This window comes from Mixophyes fleayi, chromosome 1 (genome assembly GCF_038048845.1).
Source record: "Mixophyes fleayi isolate aMixFle1 chromosome 1, aMixFle1.hap1, whole genome shotgun sequence".
In the NCBI taxonomy this organism is placed as follows: Eukaryota; Metazoa; Chordata; class Amphibia; order Anura; family Limnodynastidae; genus Mixophyes; species Mixophyes fleayi.
The window spans coordinates 452,739,732-452,759,387 of record NC_134402.1 but is presented as its reverse complement, the minus strand read 5'-3'; the positions used below and the strand labels follow the sequence as shown (position 1 = coordinate 452,759,387).

The window sequence follows — 19,656 nt, the reverse complement described above, 5'->3', positions numbered from 1 at the left end:
AAACGACAGGAGAGTTCAAGTTATTGAATAATTTAAAATTCTGCTCTAATTGGTGTCATATGACCTGGAAAAGGCCACGGATGACGCCACCAGCACGCTGTGAAGGGCTCATGAATAATTCACGGGCGAGATCATTCATTTGCCGGCACGTCTTGTTAGAGGCAGAAGTTTGTGTGTAATAAAGGGTAATGCAACACCTGTAAGTATTTAGTTCAGAAACTGGAAGGTAATCTACCTTGATGAGCATCTAGCGAGAGATGCCAGCGCGTACTACATAATTATACCGAGGAGATTGCGGGCCATTTATATGGAGCGGGGCTTTGGCACGGTTCATTGTGCAGCTGTTACAGAACGTATTATACTTCTCGGGGTTCTGCCCTTTAATATACCAAGCTAAATATGATATAACAGGACTGCAGCGATGTCAGGAGTTCCATAAATCTGAAGGAGCACCAAGGACGGAGCAATTATTCCTGCCCTGCTGTGCTTTGCTCTGTTCCGCCGTGTACATATGTCACCTTGTTATCGTGCAGTTATTCCAGCTGCAGTCATGTCTGTGCTTCCATCAAGACATAAAGTTGGGGTCTACACTTAACTGTGTAGCAGAATGTTGGGGTCCTCTTTGTTGCCCCGAAAGTTTCTCCGGAATGGCTAGGTTCTATAGGAAGTGTCGTCGGGGGGGTAGGATTAGGGTTAAAGGTTTTAACGGGGGTGGGTAAAGCTACTTTTGCTTTAATAACTATTATGTTATGTAATACCTATTGGTTGGAGGCCTATGGTCTGACTGTCTGTCTGTGCTCAGGGGCCACTGTGGGGTGTGGTTAGGAGATGGGACATGTAGCAAATTATTTATGTGAAGGTACTGACACGTAGCATGTCATTTATTACATGTAGTTTATACTGAGGGTCTATTGTACAAGAAGTGCAAAGTTGAGTGATCCATAGAAAATTCAGCTTAGAGCGTTTATAAATGTAATCAATCGCTATGTTTTTTTAGAAGACACGGGAAACCAGAAATAAAATTAAAAAGTACAACACAATGTTTTATAAGAGAGTGTTGGTGATTTTCTTCTGACTGGATTTACCAGTATATATGAGTAGGACTTCAAACATCTAATGCTACTGTATGGTAACTCCTATATGTGTTTCTGTGAATGTTGTTATTAGCTCTTGTGTTGTACACAGGTTTAGTGCCCCAGACTCTGTTCTGTCTGGTTGTTCAGGTCAGTCCCCAAACGGCAAGATGTGTACACACCGGATCAGTGTTCTCCCCCAGAATGCTGTCTGTAGTGCTCACATAGTGCCTGTTATAATGGTTTATTGTATTATAATAGGACTCTGTTGGGCTCCAAGAGCTGGATGGAGCACCCAGGAAATAGGTGCGGGGAGAACAGTGTGGATGGTCATATTTGTTTTGTCATTCTATTCACAGCTAATTTGGGACGGTTGGCCTGTGACAATACTTGCACACATTCATGTTTTACAACCTCCCTAGTCAAAAACTCTTTGACTCTTTAAGGGTGGAGGGGTCAGTGGTAAGCGGTTTGGGGGCTGTGCTCAATGTTGAGCTAATAAAGCCAGCTTTATAGATCCATGAAAGGCAGTGATACACCTACATGCACTAAGCTCACACATGGAGCAATTTCTTGTGTGTGTTGACCAGCCATTTACAGGAATTTCCATTTAATTAAAACAAAAACATTTGTTGTTTTTCCCTCCTGTGCAGCAAGAGCTGCCGGTATGTGCAGCAAGAGCTGCCGGTATGTGCAGCAAGAGCTGCCGGTATGTGCAGCAAGAGCTGCCGGTATGTGCAGCAAGAGCTGCCGGTATGTGCAGCAATGTTGTGATCACTCCCATAGATCAAAAAACATTGTCCTGTTAGATGATGTGATCTGATAATCCTGGCCATATTGGTGTATGCATTGTGACCTGTCATCTGTGACCTGTTGGAGATGGTTTCAAGATCATGTTTTATGGGGAAAAAAATAAAAAAATTCTTAATTGTTTCTCTTTCTTGCTCTAAATCTTCTAAATGTGAAATAAAATGTTATGACAATGGTTGTCTGTTTTTGGTTTTGAAGGTTCCCAAAACTCAACGTCTTCCTACCGCAAGCGAGCTCAATGGTTCCTACCTCAGCCAGCAGTGCCATAAAGCTAGAAGTGAGTCTGAAAGCTGCGCCGGGACCCAGACCCTCTGCAGAAATAATCCCACTCCCAGAACTGGCTTCCATTGTAGCCCGGAGAGCTGCTCTTCAGAGAACTGTGCGCAGAGGAAACGCGTCAGCGCGGGCTTACCCAACGTACACTGTACAGACTTACCTCATGGCCACCGCTGTGGCAGTGCCTTAGATCGGCCAACGTCTCATTGCTGCGTGCACCGTATGGTTCATAGTACCCCAGGGATATACCCTCCTGAATTCTCACTCGCAAGGCCCCCAGAAGACTGCAAACCCTTCAGGTGCTCCGCTATGTCTGGTCTGGGTAACGGGGAAGGCACGCAAGGCCAGGATTCCGCCTGTGGGAAAGGACTCTCCGAGCAGCGGAAACACGAGCTGTTACTGCAGAAGATGGAGCTGGAGATAGAGAGGGAGCGGCTGCAGCAACTTCTGGAACAGCAGGAGGAGAAACTGCTGGAGAAACAGCAACAATTGCAGCAGACTAAGCTGGAGAGTAACCGGTGAGCTGTGACCTCTTCCCAGTCGCTGACTGTTCAGTGGCTCCTTGTTTGTGTTTCAGTAACGTGATTAAATGCACCATTGTTTTGTACCCTGGGCAGGAGGCAAAGTATAGACGGGCAGAAGGGACATAGGGTCCTTGAACATTGGTTATATTTTATCTAGGTCAATAACGTTATTAGACGATAGATATTGATATATCCTTCGGAATTGTCTTAAGTGGTGGTTGTGAAAAACAATCTGTTCACTAAAGATATTTACGACATAAACGTCAGCACAGAAACCATCTTGCGCTGTTAGGACCATGTCACGTGGAAATCCGTTAAAGAGCCGCTTTATAAGGATTGTTTTCAGCACAAGTCTCTCAATACCTAAAAATTACATTTATGGTATATGATGGAACGGTTTGAGTCTTTTATGTTAAAAATGTTTATTCCGGCGCTTGAACAAATGGAAGTGATTTACCAACAAATATTTAAGCAGTCACAAATAATACATTATTAACGTAGTGTGTTTTGTTTTTTTTGTTCGAGACTAATATGGAGCTGCCTCTAATTCCTGATGATTGCAGCCAAAGAGCCCAGTTCAAGACCATTGTTCTCTGGGATGGGGGTCCATCTATTGACACACAGACCCTTAGTGTCTCTACACCCTTATGATTAGTATAGGTCAACTCAGGTGACGTCCGCTCACTGGTATCTAGAAGGATCAGTAACGGACTGGCGGGATTGTTAGTATTTCTCCACTGAAACGTTTTGTGTCGCAGGCAACCCATTATCATAAAGGTTATGGCTGTATTACGAGCCTGTCTCTGCGTTGCGGTATTCTATAGGAAGGTTCTCCCTTGTCTAAGGGCTCCCGTGTAAATGCCGAGATAATCCCGGGGATTAACGCATCGGTGACACTTTGCTGTACACATATTAGCTGAGTCCCTGTATACAATCTGTATCATGTACATTTGTTTTGAAGATGTTTGTGTAAGTAACATATGTAATGTGCAGCATACACTTATATGTGTAAAGGTCACACTGCAGCATTGTTGTTGGCACATGACAGTGTCGCTCACAAGCAATTAGTAGAACATGTTCATAAGGTGAGTGAGCACTAGGCCGGAGCATATCGAGCTTCCAAAATAATGACATTAATAGTTAAACATGTTGTTGGTAAATATTAAAATAAGGTGGTTACAGGATTCGGTGGTGTTAATTTTTAAGCCCATGAGAAACCAAATGATTCCACACTTTACACATGGAACAACGCTGACCATGTGATTATATTATATTATGTGGGCACAGTATAGTTGTGTATAGTTACAACCAGAACATAAGGCCAATGTCCGGATCACATGCTTATTGTGCGATTATTAGAAAACCCCAGATTTAATAATAATCTTCTCGTGATTTTGACACTAAGGGGAAGATTTATCAAACCTTTCAAAAAGGAAAAGTGGAGGTGTTGCCCATAGCAACCAATCAGATTCTAACTGTTTAATACATTCTATAAAATGACTATAATCTGGTTGCTATGGGCAACATCTCCACTTTTTCATTTTAGAAGGTTTAGTAAGTCCATCCAGAAGTATTTTCTGGGTATTGTGATGTGGAGGTGGGTGAGTGACCCCTGTGTAATATGGTTTGATTGCACTGATAAGATCTAGTATAGGGAAAGGCTAGTTGTGTGTATGTGAAAGTTTTTAATGTTTTTTTTTTTTATTTATTTAAATAACTTCACTGGTTGAGAACCAAATGAGACTGATGGTTCTGGCACTATAAGGTAACGTGCAGACAAGCGTTGCTTAGGCTCCGTAATCCTGTTTCTTTATATAGTAGTTGTACTTGCTTGTCTGCATGGGTCCTTAGGATGTGTTCAGCAAGTGTACACCTGACCGGCTTCTGGAAACTATTGAATAGTAGCCGCATCCTGTATCTCAGTCTAGTGCACGATGCTATTGATTTATGGTTTTATCTTGTTTTTTTTCTTGTATAGAAATCATCCAGCCCCTGAATCCCAAACCAGAGAGGCCGCCGTTATCGTCACACCCTGCCCTGTCTCAGTCCCGCTAACCAATGGCTTTCTAAACAGGTAACTATGTCTTAGATTATATTTTGGTAAATAGACTACTAAAGCTGGGTACACACTGATGACATGATGGTGCAGATCACACGATTCATGATCATTTGGTCCGATATTGCAAGTGTACACTGGCCACAATGGTGTTTTATCTTACCAAAACAAATCATATCTGTTGATTTGGTTTTATAAACCTCCTAAAAATCACAATCAATGATGGAACGATGTCGGGGCAAATGTGGAAGTGTGTACGCACTCACCACCAGACTACTGTAGGGTGTACATGATCTATTCAGCTGATGGTTGAGGGATGGAGATCACAGATCTGTCAGTAAATCCTGTGGGTGTGTAGGCATGAATCAGGCTAATATCGCAGAGATATTGCATCTGAAGTATGATTGTATAAACGTGTAGCCAGTGTAACAAAGGCATCCGTGTTTTGTTTTGTCTTTGTTTTGGGGTTTTTTTTTTTTGTTTCTCTGACATTCAATAGAAGTCGATCACTGTTTAATACGAGGTGTAGTAAAGAAGCAGGAACAATTTGTGATAAAAGTCCGTCGTTATCCAGGAGTGTGGTCCTTTACTGTATATTGTCCCATGGGATAAGCTTAAACCTTTCCCTAACTCTTCCCATACTTAGACTGTGGTTATAATTGGTCACAAAAAATAATGACAAAATTGTGTTCTAGGCCTCTGGCAAATGAACGAAAAACAAATTCTATAATAGTTTTCAGACGTATCCATACGTCCAGAGATGCCGACTCTTCCACAAAGCCGCTCCACCAGATCTGTCCAAATTGGAAACTCATCTAGTGCCCCTCTGGGGGTGAGGAGAGGGGTGATGGGTTTGTGGTTTTCTCACTCTAGTGTATCCTTTATGGCTACATAATGTTTTCTATCCCATGACCTATTATCAGTTCCCCCAATCTCCTTAAAAATATATAGAATGAATGACTGTGTGGTCTTGTACTTATCCTCCCATCTCACTGCCAAAACTACTCAAAATAAAGGGGAAAATACTTTACTTAGTGAAAACCTCTTCTCTATTAACCCCCACAACCAATCTATAAGATTCGTACTCGGAAACAACAATATGTCCCCGTTACGTTTCCAGCATCTGTGCCCTGTTGGTAATATATAGGCTGGTGCCCATGGTTGGACGTAGCCGGGCACCGAGCCGGTGCCTGTGTCTGTTGGACGTAGCCGGGCGCCGAGCCGGTGCCTGTGTCTGTTGGACGTAGCCGGTGCCTGTGTCTGTTGGACGTAGCCGGGCACCGAGCCGGTGCCTGTGTCTGTTGGACGTAGCCGGGCACCGAGCCGGTGCCTGTGTCTGTTGGACGTAGCCGGGCACCGAGCCGGTGCCTGTGTCTGTTGGACGTAGCCGGGCGCCGAGCCGGTGCCTGTGTCTGTTGGACGTAGCCGGGCGCCGAGCCGGTGCCTGTGTCGGACGTAGCCGGGCGCCGAGCCGGTGCCTGTGTCTGTCGGACGTAGCCGGGCGCCGAGCCGGTGCCTGTGTCTGTTGGACGTAGCCGGGCGCCGAGCCGGTGCCTGTGTCTGTTGGACGTAGCCGGGCGCCGAGCCGGTGCCTGTGTCTGTTGGACGTAGCCGGGCGCCGAGCCGGTGCCTGTGTCTGTTGGACGTAGCCGGGCGCCGAGCCGGTGCCTGTGTCTGTTGGACGTAGCCGGGCGCCGAGCCTGTGTCTGTTGGACGTAGCCGGGCGCCGAGCCGGTGCCTGTGTCTGTTGGACGTAGCCGGGCGCTGTGCATTCTCATTGGCTTACTAGTCTAATTTTCGAAAGTGTGTCAGCTGGATGATGAAGTGCTTATAGGTGGTAACTCCGCACTCCCCTGGCACAGTTTGCCGCATATAGTCCTTGGTTCCTGGTTGGCTCTACATACTGATGACCCACTCTCTCCGTGTTTGTATCACATTGAGGTGCGCAGGGCTACACGAGCAGCTGCCAGTGGAGGTTACAAGGTTTAATCTAGTAACATAGTTACACACAGTACTCTGCACAAACAGCAGGGCTGGCAATTAAGCCCAGGTGCCGCCTCTGCCGTCTTACACAGTGCCATTTGAAAGATCTCTCCTAATTACAGCTGTGCCCATTTGACAGCATCGCCGCCTCCTGACGTCACAAGACGCCAATTATTTATAGAAATATTCTGCTCTGTACAGCACTATTATCTGAAGTCATTCTCTGCTTCAGTCTATAATCCCCCCCAGTGTGTATGAACCAGCCAGAGGTCACGTAGGCTAAGTGATATTAGCCTGGAGCATATTATTATGTCATGCCACAAAGGTGTGATCTGTAAATAGTCTCCATGTCCATGAAATATTTCCATTTATCCCACTCCCTGGTCGCTGACTGTTGCTGTATTTATTAAGATTCTGATCATCTGGTTTACTTTGCTGTACCTGCACGCCTGTGCTTGCTTCCCACTCATAATAACAGTATTGTGTAATTAGGTTTTTGTACCTAAATACATCAAAAATGATAAAAAATAAGAACATGTTTTTTCGACTGTTCTGGTTATCATTTATTTAGAATTCCTGTTTAATTGTCCTGCACGAACAGCTTTAATATCTCTGGCCCATGCGGGGGTGTGAGCCTGGTATAGATGAGAGAACCTCTTCTACGGCTCAAATTACCCAGAACCAGAGGAATTATACTAAACAAACACTAGCTGTGGACTGTGTGTTGTTATACAAAGAAACATGCTCAAGTCCTTATAAGCCGGTTTCTCTTTCTCCTGTAAGTGATCTGCTGTGTCCGTCAGTAGGACTAGCGGTAATTAACAACACTGTAAGTTTATTAAACCAAGTAAAGTGGTAAATCCTTTAATATGTTTAAAGCCAACTCTTATTAACCCCATAGAGATCAGATGTGTGTTAGATCCCTGTGACTGATTTTCCTTCTTGCTCATTTCTAGGTCTATAGGTAACTGTTGGGTACTTTTTGGACAGGTAAAGCTTTGTATATATTATATTGGAATAAACCATAAACACACACAGCAAATAGGGATTCCTCTTGTTACCTGACAACAAGCGCGCTACAAGCCGTCTGGAAGTCTTCCGTAGAGTTCTGTGGACGGACTATGCCGAGATCTTTACATTCAGTGTCACAACTTCAGCCACAGTTTTCTGGGCGTGTGCCGCTGCTCTGCCAGAAAATACCGCCCCCTTCTTTACCACCCAATCAGCATAAATCATAGGTTCTCCGCAGTTTCTGCTGCGCTCACACCAACCAGTTACATGTGATCTCTAAGGATGGTCACCCTGGAATACAGCGAGCAAAAGCACTACGTCTGCCAAGTCATGGGGGTGTGGGAGGGGGTTGTTTTATTAAGTACATTTGTCTGTATCTCTTCTAAAATGTGGAATTCTACTTTCCCTTGTTCCCCTTTACATTAATTATCTGTCCCCTTCCCCTGAGATTTCTCCTCTGCATTTTTTGTGGTCTATAAATATATTGAGCAAAGGAAGGTCTAGTTCACGAGTCGACAGCCAAGCCCTTTGTTGGCTCTGCCTCCTGCTCTCGTTATCGGCCTCTGCAGGTCACCTCCTCCCCGGGTAACATAATGGGGTCACTCTTCTCCGCTGATCCCTTTATGTATGCTACATGGCAGGTCAGGAACTCTACTGTATAGACCTGAATCTGTTACAAATATATTTAGAATGTTTTGAACAGAATGTAATGAGACGCAGTTCATTAGAGCAACTGGGTTCTGATGTTTGTTTCTGCTTTCTCGTGTTGCTCTTCAGTATGTTGCTGTCTGCAGAGAATGTATAGACAGGAACAGCAACAGTGACCCATGTGGGTTACAAATCTTTATAACCAAAAGTATTAAAACCGAGCATACGATGCATGCTGAAGTGTCACTCAAGTATAGTGTGCAGCCTGACGCTCACCTACCATCACTCACGTATAGTGTGCAGCCTGACGCTCAGCCGCCGTCACTCACGTGTAGTGTGCAGCCTGACGCTCAGATGCCGTCACTCAAGTATAGTGTGCAGCCTGACGCTCACCCCGCCGTCACTCACGTGTAGTGTGCAGCCTGACGCTCAGATGCCGTCACTCACGTATAGTGTGCAGCCTGACGCTCAGATGCCGTCACTCACGTATAGTGTGCAGCCTGACGCTCAGCCGCCGTCACTCGCGTATAGCGTGCAGCCTGACGCTCACCAGCCGTCGCTCGCGTATAGCGTGCAGCCTGACGCTCACCTGCCGTCGCTCGCGTATAGCGGGCAGCCTGACGCTCACCCGCCGTCGCTCGCGTATAGCGGGCAGCCTGACGCTCACCCCGCCGTCGCTCGCGTATAGTGTGCAGCCTGACGCTCAGATGCCGTCACTCACGTATAGTGTGCAGCCTGACGCTCAGCCGCCGTCACTCACGTGTAGTGTGCAGCCTGACGCTCAGATGCCGTCACTCACGTATAGTGTGCAGCCTGACGCTCAGCCGCCGTCACTCACGTGTAGTGTGCAGCCTGACGCTCAGATGCCGTCACTCAAGTATAGTGTGCAGCCTGACGCTCACCCGCCGTCGCTCGCGTATAGCGGGCAGCCTGACGCTCACCCCGCCGTCGCTCGCGTATAGCGGGCAGCCTGACGCTCACCCGCCGTCGCTCGCGTATAGCGGGCAGCCTGACGCTCACCCGCCGTCGCTCGCGTATAGCGGGCAGCCTGACGCTCACCCGCCGTCGCTCGCGTATAGCGGGCAGCCTGACGCTGACCCGCCGTCGCTCGCGTATAGCGGGCAGCCTGACGCTCACCCGCCGTCGCTCGCGTATAGCGGGCAGCCTGACGCTCACCTTTAGGTTCAGCCGGAGACCCTGCCCTCTGTCACTGACTCATTGTTTTGCTGTGTGAAGAAGCTGCATATTAGGTCTTGTTCTTTTACTTGCAGCTGCTGCTGATCCAGGCAGGTATAGAGATGCTAAGTATCCCCTGTGATGTATTCTGTCACACATCAAGCTGGAAGCCTGGTATAAAGGGAAGGCATTACAGCCATGCGGTGTAATAAGGGAGAGTCAGCAGGGTGCCAGATTGTACAGGGAACGCGCTGTATAAATAGCAGACATTAAGGACGGAAATGTCACTCAATAAATCAGACTTAAAAAGCTATTTGCACTTCCAGGGCCTTATTTTATGTTTAACGTGGCTGAAAACAAAGTGCAGAATCTCCGACTGAACTTTTTAGACTTAAATCTCCCTTGTATGGTATAGGGAATAATCATTGGTTACTAAGGATTGTTTTTAATCGTCCCCCAGCATGCCGATCATACACCGTGCCAGCATGCCGATCGTCGCCCAGAATGCAGATCATACACCGTGCCAGTATACCGATCATACACCGTGCCAGCATGCCGATCGTCGCCCAGAATGCAGATCATACACCGTGCCAGCATGCCGATCATACACCGTGCCAGTATACCCATCGCGCCCCAGTATACCGATCGTAGCCCAGTATACCGATCATACACCGTGCCAGTATACCGATCGTCCCCCAGCATGCCGATCGTAGCCCAGTATACCGATCATACACCGTGCCAGTATACCAATCGTCCCCCAGCATGCCGATCGTCCCCCAGCATGCCGATCGTCCCCCAGCATGCCGATCGTAGCCCAGTATACCGATCATACACCGTGCCAGCATGCCGATCGTATCCCAGTATACCGATCATACACCGTGCCAGTATACCGATCATACACCGTGCCAGCATGCCGATCGTCCCCCAGCATGCCGATCGTCCCCCAGCATGCCGATCGTAGCCCAGTATACCGATCATACACCGTGCCAGTATACCGATCGTCCCCCAGCATGCCGATCATACACCGTGCCAGTATACCGATCGCGCCCCAGTATACCGATCATACACCGTGCCAGTATGCCGATCGTCCCCCAGCATGCCGATCGTAGCCCAGTATACCGATCATACACCGTGCCAGTATGCCGATCGTCCCCCAGCATGCCGATCGTAGCCCAGTATACCGATCATACACCGTGCCAGTATGCCGATCGTCCCCCAGCATGCCGATCGTAGCCCAGTATACCGATCATACACCGTGCCAGTATGCCGATCGTCCCCCAGCATACCGATCGCGCCCCAGTATACCGATCATACATCGTGTCAGTATGCCGATCATACACCGTGCCAGTATAGCGATCGTCCCCCAACATACCGATCGCGCCCCAGTATACCGATCATACATCGTGTCAGTATGCCGATCGTCCCCCAGCATGCCGATCATACACCGTGCCAGTATGCCGATCTTCCCCCAGCATGCCGATCGTAGCCCAGTATACCGATCATACACCGTGCCAGTATACCGATCGTCCCCCAGCATGCCGATCGTAGCCCAGCATGCCGATCATACACCGTGCCAGTATACCGATCGCGCCCCAGTATACCGATCATACACCGTGCCAGTATGCCGATCGTCCCCCAGCATGCCGTTCATACACCGTGCCAGTATACCGATCATACACCGTGCCAGTATGCCGATCGTAGCCCAGTATACCGATCATACACCGTGCCAGTATACCGATCGTCCCCCAGCATGCCGATCGTCGCCCCAGTATACCGATCATACACCGTGCCAGTATACCGATCATACACCGTGCCAGTATACCGATCATACACCGTGCCAGTATGCCGATCGTCGCCCAGCATGCCGATCATACACCGTGCCAGTATGCCGATCGTTCCCTGTGCCAGTATAGATTCCTTGAGTTCAACACATTAGTGAGAACATCATACAGAATCAGACGTGACTGTGCCGTTATCATTCTGTGTATTGTCTGCAGGACGTGTGTGCCGTCACACCCATACTATAGGGCTCATTCTCACGTTTGTAGTTTTATTTAATGCGTTGTTTATGTAACAAGTTGTTCAGTCCCTCGTTATACTTTGGCCGCTGCACACTGTGATGTTGTACAGTCCACCACCAAAGTTTGTTACATGAAAACTTCTTTCCAATAGTTCAAGGGCTGAAGCTTGTTGTTTGACTGAGCCCTTTAATGCAGAGGTCAGGGAACTCTTTTACCTTTTACCCCCAAATATATCTAGATACGCCGACGTTACCCCTTTGATTTGAAAGGAAGGATATCATATATTATTAATTATTGAAATAATTTTTTTAATTGAGTCTATTAAAAATTTATTTGAAAGCTTCAACTTCAAAACTTCAGGTTTTGGAGAAATGACATTTCTGATACAAGAGCATCAATATTGGGGCATTTTGATGTCAGAGCAATTTGGATACAGTCTGCAGCGTCCAATCGATTTCTCTGCTTTGTTTTTATGTTCGTTAGAGTGGAAAATCCTTGTTCACAAAGGTAGGTTGTTGCAAAAGGCAGCAACTTTTTGACTGCCTCCTCATGTGCAATGAATGCCTTTGCAGCTGTTGACATCCAAAAATATGACAGATCTGCTTTGTTTTCAAATGCAATACATGCTTCATTATTGCATCGAAGCTCAAGAAGTGCCTCTGACAACCCTTGAGGCTCTTCTGGTACAACAGCAATTTCACATTTAAAGGGGTCTACAATCCAACTGACAGCATGTGAATCGTCAGCATTACCCCCAGGAATTTCATTTTTACCCCATTTGGGTTAATTTGCCCCTGTTCACTGCTTTAATGGATAGCACTGTGCCCAGTCTGTATTCAGCAACCAAGCCCATAGATTCCCGGCTCACTTTCTGTATCCAGGCTGTCGACGCGCGAGATTGATTCATCGCGGTGAGCGGCCAAAGCGAGTTTAATTCCCGGCAAGTATCCGCACTTTCCCTGTAAATGAACCTAGCTGTCTCTAAATGGGCATTTCCTTTTATTATCTGCAGAAGTGGCTGCTCCTCCATGAAAAGTGCTTTAATGCAGCTAAGCCGTGCCTCAGTCTGAAGATTTAGTAAATAAGACCCCATTAGAAATCCGTAGAACGACGGTAACATTGGTCCCAGTCGCCTTTGTAATGTCCATTAATGCGTTTCCCGAGGATCAGCTCTCATTTTCCAGAGCCATTTAGTCAAACTGTGTGATTATTTACAAAGTTAATTCATGCGTGCTAAAATGTAGCTTAAGTAATGCGAGAGGTAGAAGGTAAAAGCTCTAAGGAGACTGCAGCCCTTTTTGTTATTTAATGATCAGCCATAATTAACTTGCAAATTTGAAATAATTAGAAGAAATTAAAGGTATTTAACTTCCCATCCCTGAAGAAAAATTCAAATTGCACCAAACTCTGCTTTAAATTATTCACAACATGGAGGTGTTTGCTGCCACGTTCTTTTATGGATGTTTTGAGTAATAGGAGCAATCTGCCTCCCTCCCCCCTCTCCATTCAGACAGGCGGTCTATGTCCTAGTACCACACAGTTACTTAGTATTCTGTTTGCTTTTTACATCATCAAAAACAGTGAGAGATGTTTGTGAGATCCAGTGCAGAGTAAATGTAGACAGGCACAGTCCTATATCGGGGTCCTGTCATGTATATGGCATGTATCCGCGTGAGATTTGGCGTTTGTTCTTCCTTCCACAGGAATCCATGTTTGTTACGGACGTCCTATGTCCATACTGTTCACCTGCACTTTGTGCTCTCTTGGAATTCTGTTCAATGAAGAATTGTGGTCAGTGCTTGAGAATCCCGTCGCATACACTTCCTATGCGGGTTTTCATGTGTTCCTCTGGGCTCTGTTTAATTGAGTTTTGCATGATAACGGCTGATATTTCGGGTCTGAGCAGGGCTGCCATCACTGAATTGGAGACCAGCAACTAAACGCCTCTCTCTATACACAGCACCTCCATATATATTAGGGCGGCACGGTGGCGCAGTGGTTAGCACCTCTGCCTTACAGCACTGCGGTCATGAGTTCAATTTCCCGACCATGGCCTTATTTGTGAGGAGTTTGTATGTTCTCCCCGTGTTTGCGTGGGTTTCCTCCGGGTGCTCCAGTTTCCTCCCACAATCCAAAAACATACTGGTAGGTAAATTGGCTGCTAACAAATTGACCCTAGTCTCTCTCTGTCTGTGAGGAAATTTAGACTGTAAGCTCCAATGGGGCAGGGACTGATGTGAGTGAGTTCTCTGTACAGCGCTGCGGAATTAGTGGCGCTATATAAATAAATAGTGATGATGATGATATTACGCTTTCCAGAGAATATCAACGCACCTGAACCACTGGAGCTTACAGTCTAATTAGAGTACCCAGGGAGAACATATAAACCTACAAGCCTGGTTTTAACCGAACTAATGGCCACGAACTATATTGTATATAGAAACAGATTTTTTTGTTTTGTTTTTCGTTTGTATTAGGGACCTGAAACCTTATTATACTCCTGCTCTCTGGCTCCTACCAGTATAACTTATAATACCTCTCAGCACATAAAAGTTTATGGAACAATTTAGACATTTTGGCACCATTTTCTCCCATTCGCTGAGATAACTTTAACCCTGATGCTGATTGTAGCGCTACAATAGAGCGAGCAGATTAGAAACCATTAAGGGTGTGCGAGCGTCGGGGGCTGAATCGGGTTCACAGACTGTCACATGGCTGCGATAAACGCAGATAAGTCGTGCGCTTATTGTCTGCGATCAGTGTGCATTAGAAACCTGCATGTATGATTTTCCTGTATACATGATGTATTGTCGGTTAGGGCCGGTGCTGGTGGCGTTACTGTCGGTCACTGCGGCAGCGTGTTTACCGTTTATCACACATCTTGTTTCATCAGATTAAGCACATTGTGAGTGTTTCTATGGTAACCTAACTCTGCGGAGCTCAGTGTTTCACATTATATGATGATTTACTCAGGATTTATCAAAATTGTCTCTTGTGTAAGACCAACTGGATTTTTCACATTTTGGGGAGACGCATGTTTTAATTTGTCCCCTACAAACAGATAAAGCATTACATCCACTGTGCAGAGCAATACTACACGTACGGCCATGTAATGGGCTGAGCCAACTCTTGTATTACTGCAATCAGAAACCAGTGACATCAACGAGTTGATTGATAGCATTCGGGAAACGTCTGCATCCATTGTGTGTAAACCAGAGGTGCTCGTTAGAGAGATTTTTCACCAGAGTTTCAGTAGGATAATTTTTCGTGTTAAATTTACAAAAATGTATAAGTTACCAGAATAATGTGATCACACACCGAAATATCATGCTTATTACGGCAGGTGGCGTCTAACAAGCTCGCTGATGACTACTGACCGGTGTGCGGTCGTCTCTGTAGTCTTTATTCATTCCCCCGGGCGCTCTCATGGTAACAACTTCGCTCTGTTTCTTGCAGTCCGGTGATCCTCACCCCTCCGTCCAGTAAGGGCAGTAAGACACTGCGCAGCCCCAGAGGAAGTAGCGCAGGGAAGAAGACGGTTGGAATTAGTGGTAAACATCAGGGCCACCGGTCACGGAGCGGTGTCTGTGAAGGTAAGCGAATTCAATGTGTGTAACATTGTGTATGTCCTATATATGTTCAGTGACCTATGTACACTGTTCTGCTCACACCGAGCCCGTGCCAGGTATAAACACGCAAAATATTCTGTTGTACGTGGCTGTGATACATGTTCAGGACTGTAGGTAGTGCATACAGCTACTTATCACTGTGTTCTGTGCAGCAGTACCGCTAGAATCCACCTTCTCATGACGTGCAGATGAAGCGGCATTTAATGCAGCCTGTAGCTCACCTGTTCTGAGATTGCTATAAATCCTTTTCAGGTGAAGTGTATTTGTGACCTAAACACCGCTCCATCCAATATGTCGCACACTATATCCCTTAGATTTGTTGTACATCTTGTACCTGACAGAGCTTCTATACATATGACATTCTGATGGTGAATACACAGATTGACAGGGCCAATTGCATTGTAGTTTATGTAACGGACATGCTATGCTGTACCATTTGAGCTTTTTGTCTTGCTTTTCACCCGTTGCGGAGTGTCTCCAGCTATTTTTGTTGGGGGAGGTTTGAAATACTCCATTACACTAGTTAGCAAAGGTACAGGTAAGAAATTTGATAACTGATCGGTGTATTTAACGTGGTGCTCTGTCACTCCTTCTGCTTACACAACAAGTTTCTATTGTAATATTGCAATCCCTGAATACAAGTGTCCTTTGTTCTATACAGGTCGTTATCTACTACAAGACCTGTTAATCTCTAATTAAAGCGCTTCGTAATGACACCGGCTGTAACTTTCACTGGTGGGAATTATTGATGACTGTGAATACTCAGACATGTCTTTGTTTACAAAGATCTCCGAGCACCACTCCCTGTCTTTGTCATTGTATCATCGCTGTACATTTCCAGACCTCTCTCTACACCGACTGCCGCTGGCACAGAACAAATCAAAATATAAAAATAAAAAAATCAAGAAATTGCAAAGATTTGATCTGGAAGGAAAGAAATAACCCGCGGTGCCCGCCAAGACCGTCCTTCTCTCCGGCTCCAGATAGTGTCATCAGGTTGAACCCAAACAGCAGGGAAGGTTAATCCCCCTCACCGCACAGCAACAAAAGCTCCGCGTCTGCAGACGACTTGTGTCCAGCAAAAATCAATTTCTAATTTGAAGCAAAATCAGTTTTGACTAACAGGGGTTCAGGCCCTGTTACTTTGTGCTGTATAGTCTGCTGACATTTCAGGGCTTTGTGTTGTCATTTTCCAGCACTTCAGACTTGTATTAGCAGTCGCCAATCAATGCGCCTTGGGAGATTGTGCTTTCTCTCAATACACTTTATGGGCTGTGCACTGGTGCTGAATTACCAATCCTAACCCTTATTAAACATGCAGAAGGAAGGGTTTAGTGACTGCACAATGAAAGGCATGTTATAATGAGATATAATCCACTTTAAATTCAATATACGGCTTGTAGAGCTACCAGGGTTACTCCCGTGTCTGAAAGATGCTTAAATATCTTATGAACAAAGCAGGAAAGCGAAACATGTTTTTGTCTATGTTCTGATATAGTTTGGCCACTGGAGGCGCTGTCCCCTTGAAGTCTATGACTGATGTTTAAATTCACTTCAGCTAATCAAAAAAATTACAGCTGTCGTGTATATAAACCCCAAAACCCACTGAGAAACGAGGTTACGTTTGTTGGTTAGTGTGTACGCGTATGTTTTACTGATCAGTATAAATACACTGTCTTGTTAATAAGATATAGCGCTCGTTTAAAGGCAGCCTGACCCCATTTATATCTTTCTTTTTATTTGTGTAATGTATATATGAAGAGATGACTGTATGACCATACGGATTGTTTCCTGTTTCTGCAAAACTCTTATATGCAAGCTGAGCACCATTGTTTTCGTTCCTGTTCATAATCACTCTCCTTCCCAAAGCCCTTCATGTCAATCCTAATCATCATCATCTATTTATATAGCGCCACTAATTCTGCAGCGCTGTACAGAAAACTCACATTAGTCCTTGCCCCATAATCACTTTGGGCCTGATTCATTAAGGATCTTAACTTTAGAAACTTCGGGGGAGGGGGGGGGGGGTCCTCGAGGAGGAGGGCTAAGTAGTTGGAAAGCAGAGTTAGAAGTGGTGGAAACAGGAGGAGAGATGGCCCTGTTCAAAGGAGCTTACAATCTAAGGGGTCGGGTAGACAGACAGACAGAGAGACACGGGGGAGAGAGGAATGGAGGCAGATAAAGGGAAGGGGAATGGAGGGGAAGAGGCAGAAGATAAGGTAGGAAGTTAAGTGGGAGACTGGAAGGCTTTAAGAAAAAGGTGGGTTTTTAAAGCCCGTTTAATGAATCAGGCCCTTTCTCCTTCCCAAAGCCCTTCATGTCCATCCTAACCCTGTAACAGTCTACTCACGGTTTGGGAGCTTGGCCTAGATGAATGGGTGCGCTCAGCTACCATTGAGGTCAACATCTGATGGAGACGTGGCCTAAACAGGATTTGTGAAAAATATTAAAGAAGGCCGTAGGAATCCCTTAAATCTGACCCATGGCAGTGACCCTGTATCGCACAATGTATGGATCCAAAATGACAGCAATGCCAGATAATCATCATTGAAATCAATAGCATAATTAGCCGGCGTGGCGGAGGATGACTCTTGTGATTTATCCACCCACGTTCATGTCCACCTTGGTTTATGCTCTGTCCGGTTTGTCCTGCTTAAGTTTTCTCATAGTCTGTACAGTGACATAATGCACAAATAAGCATCACATGTACATTGTCCTGTACCGGGCACTGTTAATGTTTTTGAGTTTACAACGCCTTTAACTGGGAAAGGGCCCTCACTCATCTGATTATGGGAAACTGTGGGGTGGACTTATGTCGCCAACCGATCTGTAGAGAGAGAGAAGGATGACGGGATGTTTTTCTTACATTGTTTATTTAGGTTCCTTTCTCACCTTCAGTAACCAACTGTTACTGATCACTCCTACTCCTACATGTCACCAGACACTCGCCAACTGCGCAATAACCCCATAACTGCGCTACTTCATAACCCCTAGAAACGCTTATTTCTGGGTAGCTGGTATTGCTGCTTCGGTGCTTTTTTGCTGTGGGTTGGCCGGTACCTCCTGACCGCTTACTATGTATGGATCAGGACTGCTGGATAGTGGGCAGACCGTTGACACAAATGTGCTGAGTTCAACACAGGACAGCCAGGGAACAGATTAGAGTGTAAGCTCTTATGTGTTGGTCACAGGATACAGCAGGCAATAGTCATGGGCAGAATCTTCAAGCAGTGATTATTGCTCAAGGGTCCTTACAAAGACCGTTACACACTTGTTAGAGGTACTAGTGATCAGGTGCAGATGGTGTATACTGCAGTTGAAATACAAAATATAGCTCTGTACTGTTTTTGACACACATGTTGGCAGGGGGTAACCCAGCCCCCTGACCCTAGCTGGCACCACAAAGTCTGATATATTACAACCAATTTGCATCAGGATGTAATTTATTCTCTGAACTGGGATTTAACGTAATTTAAACTTAACAAACTTCACCTCAATCTGTGATTTCCTAAATCACTTGCTATTTCATTATATAAATAAGTTCCCCTCTCTGACACAGGATGAAAGACCAACAACCTCCTCATGTGCATTCAAGCTACGAAAATGTGTTGGTCACTCACATGAGCAGACTTGACTATCATGAGATCTCCATTACAATGACAAATTTCCTCCATCATAAGCCTACTGCATCGGAAATCAATACATTTCCAATACAGAAATCCGTACACTTGCAGTGATACACATCGGCGCACATGCCAAATTCCACTGTTAGACTGTCTGGGCTGTTTTGTAATCAATAGTTTAGAATAACAATTATTATGGCAGAAACAATAATGGGAGCAGGTTATAAATGATTATTTATGAACGCCGGTTTACCAGGTATTGCCAGACGTGGTCAGCATGTGCTTGAGAAACGTTGGCATTGGATTTGGGTATAGATACATAAATTAAATACTTATTCCAAATAATGTAGACATTTCTCAATACACAGTTATTTCAATTTTTCCAGGATCTAAGAAGGATGCTGCTACTTCTCCTGCAGTCACTGGTCCGAGGATGGAGGTGAAAACCAAAGGAACGTCACCCGAACGCAGAGACGTCTGCCGGTAGGAGAACAGGCCGCTATCATTTATATATTATGTATTGTATCGTTGGCTTTATATCTAGTCCATAGTCCCTAACGGGTGCTGTGTAGATTAATACTTGACCATAGGTGTTTATGAAATCTATAGTCCGTCATACTGTCCGTTATTCCCTCTAGTATTTGCGTCATCCTATAGATTTACCAGCCTCTAGTGTGAAGATCAGAGACAGACTCTGCCACTAAAGCTCCATCAGATCCGTTCGCCAAGACCTTATTTAATGTTACAGAGTCTGTGACTTCGAGCAGGGAACTCGGACTAAATCATGGTTTAATGTAAAGTAATTTGGGGTCCAGGCTGTGTATAA

General features: G+C 45.6%; 2 protein-coding genes across 3 annotated transcripts in view; one reads left to right on the top strand and one right to left on the bottom strand.

Annotated features, from left to right (window-relative positions):
• TPGS2 (tubulin polyglutamylase complex subunit 2) overlaps window positions 1-19,656 on the bottom strand; it is a 1,173,328-nt gene that overhangs the window by 90,879 nt on the left and 1,062,793 nt on the right. The window lies entirely within an intron of this gene.
• KIAA1328 (KIAA1328 ortholog) overlaps window positions 1-19,656 on the top strand; it is a 97,768-nt gene that overhangs the window by 57,122 nt on the left and 20,990 nt on the right. For both annotated transcript variants that reach the window (XM_075186301.1, XM_075186306.1), the window contains 4 exons: window positions 2,082-2,677; window positions 4,662-4,757; window positions 15,035-15,171; window positions 19,217-19,313. In XM_075186301.1, coding sequence (XP_075042402.1) covers window positions 2,082-2,677; window positions 4,662-4,757; window positions 15,035-15,171; window positions 19,217-19,313 — 926 coding nt within the window. The remainder of the gene's footprint in view (window positions 1-2,081; window positions 2,678-4,661; window positions 4,758-15,034; window positions 15,172-19,216; window positions 19,314-19,656) is intronic.